The sequence below is a fragment of the Photinus pyralis genome, unplaced genomic scaffold, assembly GCF_008802855.1.
Source record: "Photinus pyralis isolate 1611_PpyrPB1 unplaced genomic scaffold, Ppyr1.3 Ppyr1.4_LG4, whole genome shotgun sequence".
Taxonomy (NCBI): domain Eukaryota; kingdom Metazoa; phylum Arthropoda; class Insecta; order Coleoptera; family Lampyridae; genus Photinus; species Photinus pyralis.
The window spans coordinates 47,386,888-47,397,767 of record NW_022170511.1 but is presented as its reverse complement, the minus strand read 5'-3'; the positions used below and the strand labels follow the sequence as shown (position 1 = coordinate 47,397,767).

At 34.0% G+C, this 10,880-nt stretch overlaps 3 protein-coding genes across 3 annotated transcripts; 1 reads left to right on the top strand and 2 right to left on the bottom strand.

Moving 5' to 3' along the window:
• The first annotated feature begins 585 nt into the window (after positions 1-585).
• Positions 586-1,333, top strand: LOC116169201. The gene is made up of 3 exons (XM_031485230.1): positions 586-995; positions 1,041-1,211; positions 1,262-1,333. The coding sequence occupies exons 1-3, from the start codon at positions 636-638 to the stop codon at positions 1,331-1,333; spliced, it is 603 nt and encodes a 200-aa protein (XP_031341090.1). The 5' UTR covers positions 586-635.
• Positions 1,334-1,429: 96 nt separating this feature from the next.
• LOC116169508 (putative nuclease HARBI1) lies at positions 1,430-2,556 on the bottom strand. The gene is made up of 2 exons (XM_031485623.1): positions 2,433-2,556; positions 1,430-2,373 (listed from the first exon to the last, which is right to left on the bottom strand). Exons 1-2 carry the CDS (start codon positions 2,526-2,528, stop codon positions 1,606-1,608), a joined length of 864 nt encoding a protein of 287 aa, XP_031341483.1. The 5' UTR covers positions 2,529-2,556; the 3' UTR covers positions 1,430-1,605.
• A 2,528-nt stretch (positions 2,557-5,084) lies between these two features.
• On the bottom strand, positions 5,085-8,235 carry LOC116169200. The gene is made up of 3 exons (XM_031485229.1): positions 5,862-8,235; positions 5,499-5,802; positions 5,085-5,448 (listed from the first exon to the last, which is right to left on the bottom strand). Exons 1-3 carry the CDS (start codon positions 8,113-8,115, stop codon positions 5,085-5,087), a joined length of 2,922 nt encoding a protein of 973 aa, XP_031341089.1. The 5' UTR covers positions 8,116-8,235.
• Between the last annotated feature and the right edge of the window lie 2,645 nt (positions 8,236-10,880).

Genomic DNA, 10,880 nt, shown 5'->3' with positions numbered 1-10,880 from the left:
CCTATTCATAAGGGGAAGGGGGCTGTATTTACTAACCTGACTTCACAATCCATTGACGGCCCGATCGTTCTTCAAATGGGGATTCTAAATACACGTAAGCCAGGATGGTCATTTTGACATTTACTGCAGTTTATAAACACGCATTTGTCTCTTTTCCCCATTGCGTGCTCGTTATAAAAATAAACTAGAGCTGTTTATACTGTACACTTTCACTATAAATTAAAAAACTAAACTATGATATAAAAATCAATCTGTATGTATGCCACCAAGGAAGGTCTTTATTTCAAAATTCAACACAACATTTAATCCATTCGCTAAAATCGTTCACCAACAAATGCATAAAAATCTCGCTTAAAGCCGTAGTACACCATCATAAATTACATGAATTATTCATGAATTTTGATGAAAAATGCTAATTACATCGTGTATTGTCACCGTGAATTTTTACATTCAATTTTACATCATAAATTGAACAAATAGGTTTTGTTCTATTTCTGAAGGTCATTGTCATGAATTTTTAGTTCGCTGTAGTACAGTTTATTTACTTGTGGTTGGCAAAACGCAAATATTGGTACAAGTGTAAAAACAAACTTGTAACCTCAATTCTTTCCCGTACTTTATTTATTTATTTAAAAATGTGGAACCAAGACCACACAAAAACACTCATACAATTGTATGAACAACATGAATGTTTATATTTAATTAGCAGTGTGCACTATAAAAACAAAACAAAGCGCAGAATGGCCCTGGAAGAAATTACTACAAATTTCAATAATTTGTGTAATACAGACGTGACATGGGATGTAATACAAAAAAAAATAAATGGGCTACGAACAACTTACACCAGTGAACTTAATAAGTTAAAAAAAAGCGAACATTCAGGTGCAGGATTAGACGATGTGTATGTATCGACATGGTGGTGTTTCGAATTATTGAATTTCTTACACCATCGGCAAGCACCTCACAATGCCACGAAAAATGTTTCATCAATCAATGTAAGTTTTATTTTATGTTACTTGTACGAAGAAAAAAATTTGTAGCATGCGGCACAAGGGCAAGCTGTAGAAGTTTACCAAGGAGAAGTCGACTCTGAAAAGGACGAATTAATTTACGAGGGCACAATAGATGACATGGGGAATTTTAATGTTGGTACACCGCATGACGATTTAAATAGTCAATCTCCAATTACTGTAACACCCATTTCTCAAAAGGTAATTTCTTTATGGAGATAGTATAATGATTTTTAATTGTAATTTTATAGTCAACAAAAAAACGCAAAAGAGAATCTGCAACAGGAGATATACAATATGAAAAGCTTCCACGTCGGCATTAACTAATATTGGGGCTGTAAGTAAATCCGAGAATGATCCAACCAAAAACTTTTGTAAAAATATTGAATCAGAAATGCGGATGATAACGGATCGTAACATCCTAAGAGAAGTAAAGAGACAGATAATGATGCTCATTTACGATGCGCAAGAAAAGGAAAATTGAAGAAAACATTTTTATATTTATATTTTATAAAATAAAACACTAGAAAACATTTTTTATATGCTAAACTCATTCTTTACACTGAAATGAACAAAACTTATTTGAAAACTATATTTAAATCATATTATTTTGCCATTCTACTGCTCCAATTCCATTAAAGTAACGGTTAAATTCTTCACGAATTTGCATTGCAGTATTGCTTGGACGATTACCAATTTGCTGACCAATTCCTCCTAGTTGATCGTTACTGGTTGTGGGGGTATGCTCAACCGATTGTACATACAGATTACTTTCAGCAATTAAAAAATTATGAAGAGCACAACACGCTAACGTAATATCTCGAGTTTTATCAGCTCCCAAATTAATTTTTCCCAACAAAATGCGGAATCTATTGGCCAAAATACCGAAAGCATTTTCGACAACTCTACGTCCACGGCTTAACCTATAATTAAATATCGCCTGTTCTTCAGTGAGGCCTCGAAATGGGTATGGTTTCAATATATTTTTTTTTAAAGGGAATGCAGCATCCGCTAGAATTACATACGGTACTGCACGTTGCATACCAGGCAGCGGTTTATCAAGTGGTATGTTGAGAGAATTATTTTCCAATGCTCTATACAGATCACTTTGACTAAACACACCTCCATCAGACACTCTACCATTCACACCAACGTCTATATATGTAAATCGATATTTAGCATCTGTAAGAGCCAGTAGTACAATACTATGGAATCCCTTATAATTATAATAAGTGGATCCTGATGCTAATGGTGCACAAAACGCAATATGCTTGCCATCTAAGGCTCCAAGCACATTTGGAATTTGCCATTCGTTATAAAAACCTGTAGCTATTTCTTCCCACTGAGAACAAGTTTCGGGCAACTGTAAAAAGTTATATTACTATTGGTTTCATATATAGGTACATAAGTTAACAAATGTACCTTGATGTAGTCCTTAACTAGCACAGAATAAATTGCTCGACACACAACAGGGACAAACTGTGCAATGGTTGATTCATGCACTCTTGTAGAGAACATAAGATTTCTAAATGTTTCTCCAGTCGCCAAATAACGCAATGCAATAATTAGTGTATGCTTTGCTGGTATTGCCTGACGCATAACAGTGTCCTGTTTGCTAATGAGATTTTCCACTTTTCCCAACAGTTTCAATAGGGACGTGTTGGACATCCTTAAATAATTTTTGAATGCCAATGGGTCTTCTGTTAATAATTCATTAGTCACAAGGTTCATGATTCCTTTGCTATCTCTTCTTCCAACCCAAGAACGCACCCATATTCTTCGATTCCGTTTTTTCTTTTCTTTTGATTGCAATTTTAACACAGTCGTTGACGCTGCACTTATTGCTATCACGGCGGCACTTAATAATAAATTCTTATCCAAGTCCATTATATTTCAAAATTTACCTAACCTAACTTTGAGTTTAATTGAACATGAAGGTAGGTGCCAATAATCCGAAGTTATCAATTTTCCCAGAAATTCAAAATATTGTAAACGAAAAATGTTAACGTGTATTGTCACATATTTTTACATCAATGTTTACATGCATTTTTCGTGTATTTTACATGTAAAAATTGAATCGTGTATTGCGGGTTTTAGTGAAAATAAACGAACTGAATTCAAACGGTAAACGCGTCTAAAAATAGGTTGTCGGGGTCGACTGGCTGAACAAACAGAAGGGTCGTATTACAGGACAAGGCCACGCGAGGCGTGCAAATGTACTACTGTGTTGAAAACATTGACTCTGCGGACAGAGTCGACTTATCCTGCGGACAAAATTGATCGTCCAACTTTTATACAGACGCTGACTATCTAGTGTATAATGATCTTTGGACTGATGTAGTGTCATGGAGGATGGTTTTGTGTTTTGTATTTAATATACGTATTGTTCAAACCAAGGCTTTTTTATTGATTCTCTATCAACTAAAACACATCGAAATAGTTATTTGTACAGCTAGGTTTGAAAGTGATATTTTTTTATGAATTTGCTTTGTCCTCATTAATCAAGTCAATTCATGAAAAAAGACACTTTCAACTAGGGTTGTCACCGCTCCGCATCCGTGGGACACGCTGAAAGGGAAAAAGAAAACAAAACAAACACAAAGGAAAATCTGGACAAACACGTAGCCTGGTTACAGCGGTGATCAAAGATCTGTTGCCGGCCGCTCGTCGGTGTAGGTCGAGGTTGTTATAGTATATCTGTATGTTATAAAACGTGGCAACTATGTCTTTCGTAAAGGTTGCCAAGACGAAGCCGGTACGCTTGACACGACAGCTGCTCGATGGCCGGTGACATGACAATTGTCTAATAAAGATCTGTTCCGCTACCTGTGTGTTAATATATTAATCCAAGCAATCACCCAACATAATATGGTGTCAGAAGTTGTCGTCTAAAATTAATCTGTCAGTAAATAAAGAATCAAGCCCGTCATGCCAGACAATGAAGTAAATCCGTCAAATTCAAATGCTAACCAATCTGTTGTAGAAGCACGTGTAGTAGAGCAGCACCTATGGCATCTTGTTCGCTTCAGCCTATGAATCTGCGTGCACCTGATTTATCACAAGCCTGGAAAACTTGGAAAACCCAATTCCTAATTTATCTGCGAGCTACAGGTCTTGACAAAGAAAGTGATGCAAGAAAAGTCGCCTTAATGCTTCACTACCTGGGCCCCGATTGCTTGAAAATCTACAATTCTTTTAACGAAAACTTGGATTCTGTGAAATACGACGAGCTAGAAACGAGGTTTGATGCACATTTTACACCTACCGCTAATATTTCATTTGAGAGGCATATATTTATAACACGAAAGCAAGGTAGCAATGAATCCCTTGAGGATTATGTCACAGCATTAACAAATCTTAGCCTGTCCTGCGACTTGGGAGCACTACGTGAAAGCTTGATTAAAGACATTTTTACCTGTGGTTTAAACGAATCCAATCACTACATCAAGGAAAAATTAATAGTCCGAGAGCTAGCAAACATTATACCACCTGACATTATTCCAAAGGTTCACTATTTTTATTTAAAAGTACTTTACATGCACATTATTAAATCGGGCGTCTGCCGGGTTATATTGGCAGCGTTAGAGTAGGGCGCGTGCTCAAATTTGGAAAAAATTTCGAGAAATCACACGATTTCTTCCAGGATGGGACATGTTCCATTCGATGCACAATGTTGAGTTATATCTTTATCGATAATGGCAGACGATCCAAGTGGCAGCGTTTGTCCAGCAGACGCTAACAAAAATAGCAAAAAACTCGTTAAAGCTCGTGATATTGTTCCAGCTTCAAATTATACTTAAAAGAAAGAGCGGGAAATTGCAAAACGATGTGTCGAAACAGAATTTGAGCAGACGGCAGCGTTTTGATAGCAGACGCCGTTAAAGATTGTCATTCCATCTCAGTTTAACACGTAAGGAGTAACTCGATAGAGCGAGACGTCTACAGTGTTCAGGCTTACATGCGTTCTGGCCGCCATATTAATATTAAAAATATGTACTGTATTTCATCATCATTTAATATTTTTTAAGAAAACAATAACCTATTATACAAAAGTAAAAAAAAACACCTAAATAATTAATCTTCTTCATCACTAGTTTCACGATATTTTGGATCTTGATCCTCATCAGATTCATCCACAAGTACATTAATGTCTTTAGTTAGGATATCTTCCAATTTTTCGGGAAATTGGGGCCCTGCGTACCAGCGTAGTGTGTACAAATTGTTATCAATAATCCAACCGTGGTTTTCAGGCAGGTAAAATTTAGGGGATCTTTGTGTGGCATGTCTCCAAATACCACAAACCTGGTTGACTCTTTTAATTTTCATTAAAAGTACATCTGAGCATGGTGGAAGTGAGCTACCATCGAATTGCCGTATTCGATTAAATATCTCATTGTCATTATGTTTGGGTTTATATGCGTCTAAGAAAATTTCGTATCTGCAATATTTTTAATAAACACTCGAAGATGGGGCATCCCACCTACTTACCTTGCTTTATTTATTTCTGTTGTTTGTCTTTTTCCGTATATTAGGCAAGCGAATTTTTCAACTGCCTTAATTTGTTTTTCATCTACGTTTTCAGAATTGCCGAAAGTTGCAAAAACTGCCTGCATGTCCTTATCTTGTTCTAAAATTTTGAATGGCTTCAGTTTTCCTTTTCTTGCAAAAGCTGCGGTGTAATCGCAACCCGTAATTGCATGAAAAGCTGGCATAGCATTACATAGTTCCGGGCCTAAACTAAGAATTATGGCATTCAAGTGGATGTATCTTAATGTGTTGTTACGCTGTGTACCTAAAAATGTATTTAAAGCAAAATAGATTTCACCGTGGGTAATAATTATTTCCTATTACCTGTTTCAATCCAAATTGATAAATTTTGAGGCAATACATAAAAATTTCCCAGGGCGATAATGAATATATCCGTATCCGAAGCTTTTATAACGACATTGCTGTCTTCTGGAAGTTTAGACAAATGAAATACTATCCTGGAATCGGCTTCTTCATGGTAACATATTAGTTCTTCTTTAATTTCTTGTAACATAAATCCATTTGCGTTACTATATTTGTAACATATATCATTACAATTTACGTAAATAATTTTGTCCCCTAAAATAGTGGCATAATGATCTTGGCACCATTCCTGGACTAGAAATTCTACCAACGAGGACTTGAATTTATCTGATCTGAGTGCCTTAAATAAATCTGTAGGTCGTTTCTGGTCAGGTCCGGTAATGCTATATTCGACATCTCTGTCAAAAATTCCCCGAGACTCTCGCTCGAGATCTTTAATAGACGGACTAATTATTTTATCGAAAATAATATCAATTCTATTTCCCTTTAGTTGGCAAATTTTTGACAGAATTTGTCCAGCCAGTTTACCGAATGTCATAGGCAGATTGGCTGCTATAAGGTGCAGAAAATAGAAACCATCAACCAAGGTGCAATTGACTACAGTGGGATGACAATGATTTGTTCTTTTTTCTAAATATTTAAATAAAGCCGATTTTGCTGTTTTGTTTATAGCTCCGTCAATATGACCTAATGATAACGGAATAGATGTTAATGGATACTGCATTATTAATTCCAGATCAATGTTATTTTCTAACGCTAATATTAGCATTCTTCCCATTAAGTCTCTTTCCAGTTTGACCTCAGTGTCTTTTCCATCCCTCTTTACAAGTTTCTTGGACTCTGAGGCAAAAGTATAAACCTTTTGTCTTTTAATAGGACTTTCAAATCTTTCATTATTATTTTTACATTCTATTAGAAAATCATTCCTAGCCTTTTCTCCAATTTGCAACACATTTAGCAAGAAATCTTCAGTATTTCCACTAGCTGCCTTTCCCGTTGCTAAATTAAACAGTTTAGTTTTATTAATTCTGCTATCAAAAGGATTTAGTGTATTTTGAATGCCATTTCTTATTTCTGAGAGAGCAGTATAATTTTTTTCCATTATATGAGGTCGCGTTTCGTTAGTAATATCTTCCATGTTAGATAAATTTAATTTATCTAAAAGATGAGTGGTTAATGAAGTTCGAAGAGAATGACTAACAGCCCACCGTTTTCTTGCAGATATAGAGTTTGTAAGCGCCGCAATTCCTCCTCCAGCCTTACCAGAAGCATCTGCATTAATAGTCTGTTCTAAAGTAAGGTCTACAGGTGTACGTGAAAAATTCTTTTCAGTTCTTCTAATAGATAACCCACCAGCTATTAGATTTTCTTTAAGTCCAGGGTGGGTACTATCAATGTCGACAATGTTGTCGTAAAATCGCAATAGCCATCTTGAGTAATTGTGATGGTTCATGGCAAACATAACAGAAGCTATTTTTGGCAAACAAGACACGTACAACTCAAAGTCACCAGTGCGTATGCTTCTTGCGAATCTTTGATATATTTTTATAAGGCTCACATAAGTTATCCAATATTTAGCAGTTTTGCCATAGAGGCCATTTTCTGTATCTTTATAATATGTTTCATAGTTATTTAACATATCGTCTATGTCTGCAGGCAGATTATCCAGACTCTCTACATTTTCTAAACTTGGTATCAAAGCAGTTGAATCAATTCCATACTTTTCGAAATATGATTCTAAATGTAAACGTTGGATTGCTGTAGCTAAAAGTCCATGGATTCGTTTACACCTATTAAAATGGGTGCCTGTAATGAACCCCTTTAATGATCCTGCAGCCAAAACATTCGCCTCTATTAATATATAAGGTCCTCCAGATTCTTCTAAAAATTTTCCAACCGCTTTGAAATACGACAACTGTACATGAAAAGCGCCTAGATGTATAAATATATTGTCATATTTTGGCGACTCTTGGCATTGAATTTGCATAGCTGTCTTTGCAATTTGTAAGTCATACGTGACAGAGATATATTTTTGTGCACACTGAGAAGCTACATTTTGTGCAATTTTTAAAGTGTGCAAAACAACTGCATTATTTGTTGGGGATGCATTTATTGGTGGTAGGTACCAAATTTTCTGAAGAGGAAGATCATCACGAATTCTTTGGCTATTCCATCCTACCCATGTTGGAATATCTCTATTCAATAAAGTTATAAATAAAACGAAAAGATTGTCAATTTTTTTTACAAACTGCATGTTATTTGGAACCTTATTTACTTTTTCAATTGTCACATTTAAAATTGTATTAAGTTTAGGTTTTTTATAATATGGCTCTATATCATCATTTATTGCATCAAACACTCGTCGTCGTTTTTTTCCTTTTGAAATTTGCATATCATTAACATTACTATTGGCGCTTACTTCAGCATGATCATACGAAGCTTTGGAAAGGACATATACAAAGATTTTTTATAATTCCCAGTTGTAACTGTAAATTATACTAATTCTCAGTTGTAACTGTAAATTAGTACTAATTCCCAGTTGTAACTGGGAATTAGCACTAATTCCCAGTTGTAACTGGGAATTAGCACTAATTCCCAGTTGTAACTGTAAATTAGCACTAATTCCCAGTTTTACACTTACAACTGGGAATTATAAAAAATCTTCGACACATTTATAATTCCCAGTTGTAACTGGGAATGAAGAAGAGTAGGTACCAGAGACAGAAGAATTGAATCGTAAATGTTCGTTAATGCATGTATTTTAGATCGATGAAGCAAGAGTGCCACCACTCATGCGTGTATATTAGGTCGCTGTTGTGTAGGCGCTTAATTCCACCACACATAAATAACGATTCTTCTTTTTCTCTCAAGATTCTTTCATTAAATTTGTTAAATACGCCATAACTGACCATTAAGTCATGGGATTTTAAAAATGTTTTTAATGAAAAATAGTAATAGAAAATTAAAACTAATAAAATTTGAAATTTTGTTTACAAACTTTTTCAATCGCAGTGAAACAAAAGTTTGTGGTCACCAAATACAAATTTTAAAATTCCAAATTTTTTTAAACAAAATGGTTGATTTTTTAGTAATTTGCTGCGTTTTTTTATGCCGAAGCGCCTGTTACTAGAAGTATTGTGAATTCAATCTTAAATGGTCAATTTTGTCACTTTTTTTGAGAGGCGTGTCACCTCAAAAAACGCGAAAAACTAAATGTATCGATAACATTTTGCAATCTTTAGTCAATTTATTGTTGTTTATATATTGATATTTTCGCGATTTTGTAAAAACGAACCCCATGAATTTTGTATAAATTTTCAGGAAGGTACGTGTTTTATTTTTGGAGAATTAATAAGGTTAGATGTTCATTTTAAATATTCAATCAATAAAGCATTTATCTAATTTTATAAAAATTCGAACTTAAAAAGCAAACACTATAACCCTGCACATGATAAATGTGTTGTATGAGCTTTAACTTTAACCCTCCGATAAGAGCAGGGTCTCGAGCATGGTATTTGGTATAAAATGGCATTTCTCAGAATTGTTGATAAAAGTAACATTATTATTTCTCCAAAAATAAAACACTCCTGAAATATCGTATCTCATAGAAAAATTTCACATAGTTCATGAGGTATGTTTTCACAAAATCGCGAAAATATCAATAAATTAAGTCTTCCACAATTGTTTGAGATGACGTACCTCTCAAAAAATTGCCACAAAATTAATAAAGTTGTGGTCTAACAAAATACTATGTCATGAAATGTTCAATATTTTGTCGCGATTCTTGCGCAAACCGAAAACCACAATAAAATAACCAAAAATCGCAGTTAGCGATAATTTGAGTTTTCCGCATTTTTTGAGGTGACAAAATTCAAAAGTATTCATTGACAAAATGGGCCATTTAGGATTGAATTCACATTTTAATACAGGTGCTTCAACAAAAGTAAAAAAAACGCAGAAAATAAAAAATCGCGTTTTTCGCATGTTTGGAAATGGCGCCCCTTTCAAAAGATTCTGAAAAAATCATGAAAGTGGTTTTTAAAATAATACACCTTTTTTTTTAAAAAAAAAAATAAAACTGCAGCCATCTTAGTAAAAATGTGGAAGTTTTAAAACTTCAACATTTATTTAGGTTATGTTTCAGATTCTTTCAAGCAACAGTATGCCAGAAAAAAATTAAATCCAAAAAATTCGGTTTTTCGATGGTTTAAAGTGGGAGGGGGATTAGGGTGGTTCTGACAATGCCTAAATTTTTTTCAATAACCCCAATCAAACAAACAATGACAAAGCAAAATCAGTCTTAATGAGTATTTTGATAACTTACACCAATAATTTCAAATTTAAATTTTGTTACTACAGTCATTGAATGCGCAATATTTTTCTCTTCCTATTGATACTATTTATTTTTCTGTAAAATAGATTGGCAAGCAAAAAACCAGCAAAAACGTTTAACTATCCCTATCCCTATGTTCCGACTTTGAATGAACACCTGGTATATCTGTGTAGTAATTACAAATGTTATCCCAATACAAACTTTTGCCTGCTTTCTGCAATAAACAAGATAGGTACAAGTTAAAAAATATTGCCTCTACTTTTAACACTACAATGTTTTGTCAAAAACCTATGGAACGCCGTTTTATTATTTATTCCGACATTTCACAAAGTATCATTTTAAATAACAGTCAATTGTATGTCTCTTCTTTTTACAATTGTTGTTTTTATGTTATTTATTAAATGTGATTGTTTTTAAAATGTTACTTAATAAAAATGTTGCATGAATTAAAATGTTTGTTGATAATTTTAATTGGGCGCTAGTGTACACGTGGCCAAATGGACTAAACGGAAGTTCCTGAAACTCCCGCACAATCTCAGATACGATTTAAAATTATCAACAAACATTTTAATTCATGTAACATTTTAATTCATGTAACATTTTAATTCATGTAACATTTTAATTCAAGTCACATTTTAATTCAAGTAACATTTTAATTTAACAATCACTTTAAATAATTTTTTCTA

Bases quoted from the DNA above. Each gene is read 5' to 3' on its own strand.
- LOC116169201 (XM_031485230.1), top strand. From the start codon at position 636: ATGTGGAACCAAGACCACACAAAAACACTCATACAATTGTATGAACAA. The intron at 996-1,040 runs GTAAGTTTTATT...AAAAATTTGTAG, and splicing joins AAAATGTTTCATCAATCAAT to CATGCGGCACAAGGGCAAGC. The intron at 1,212-1,261 runs GTAATTTCTTTA...GTAATTTTATAG, and splicing joins TAACACCCATTTCTCAAAAG to TCAACAAAAAAACGCAAAAG.
- LOC116169508 (XM_031485623.1), bottom strand. From the start codon at position 2,528: ATGTTCTCTACAAGAGTGCATGAATCAACCATTGCACAGTTTGTCCCT. The intron at 2,374-2,432 runs GTACATTTGTTA...AACTTTTTACAG, and splicing joins TAGTTAAGGACTACATCAAG to TTGCCCGAAACTTGTTCTCA.
- LOC116169200 (XM_031485229.1), bottom strand. From the start codon at position 8,115: ATGCAGTTTGTAAAAAAAATTGACAATCTTTTCGTTTTATTTATAACT. The intron at 5,803-5,861 runs GTAATAGGAAAT...ATACATTTTTAG, and splicing joins ATCAATTTGGATTGAAACAG to GTACACAGCGTAACAACACA. The intron at 5,449-5,498 runs GTAAGTAGGTGG...AAAATATTGCAG, and splicing joins ACAGAAATAAATAAAGCAAG to ATACGAAATTTTCTTAGACG.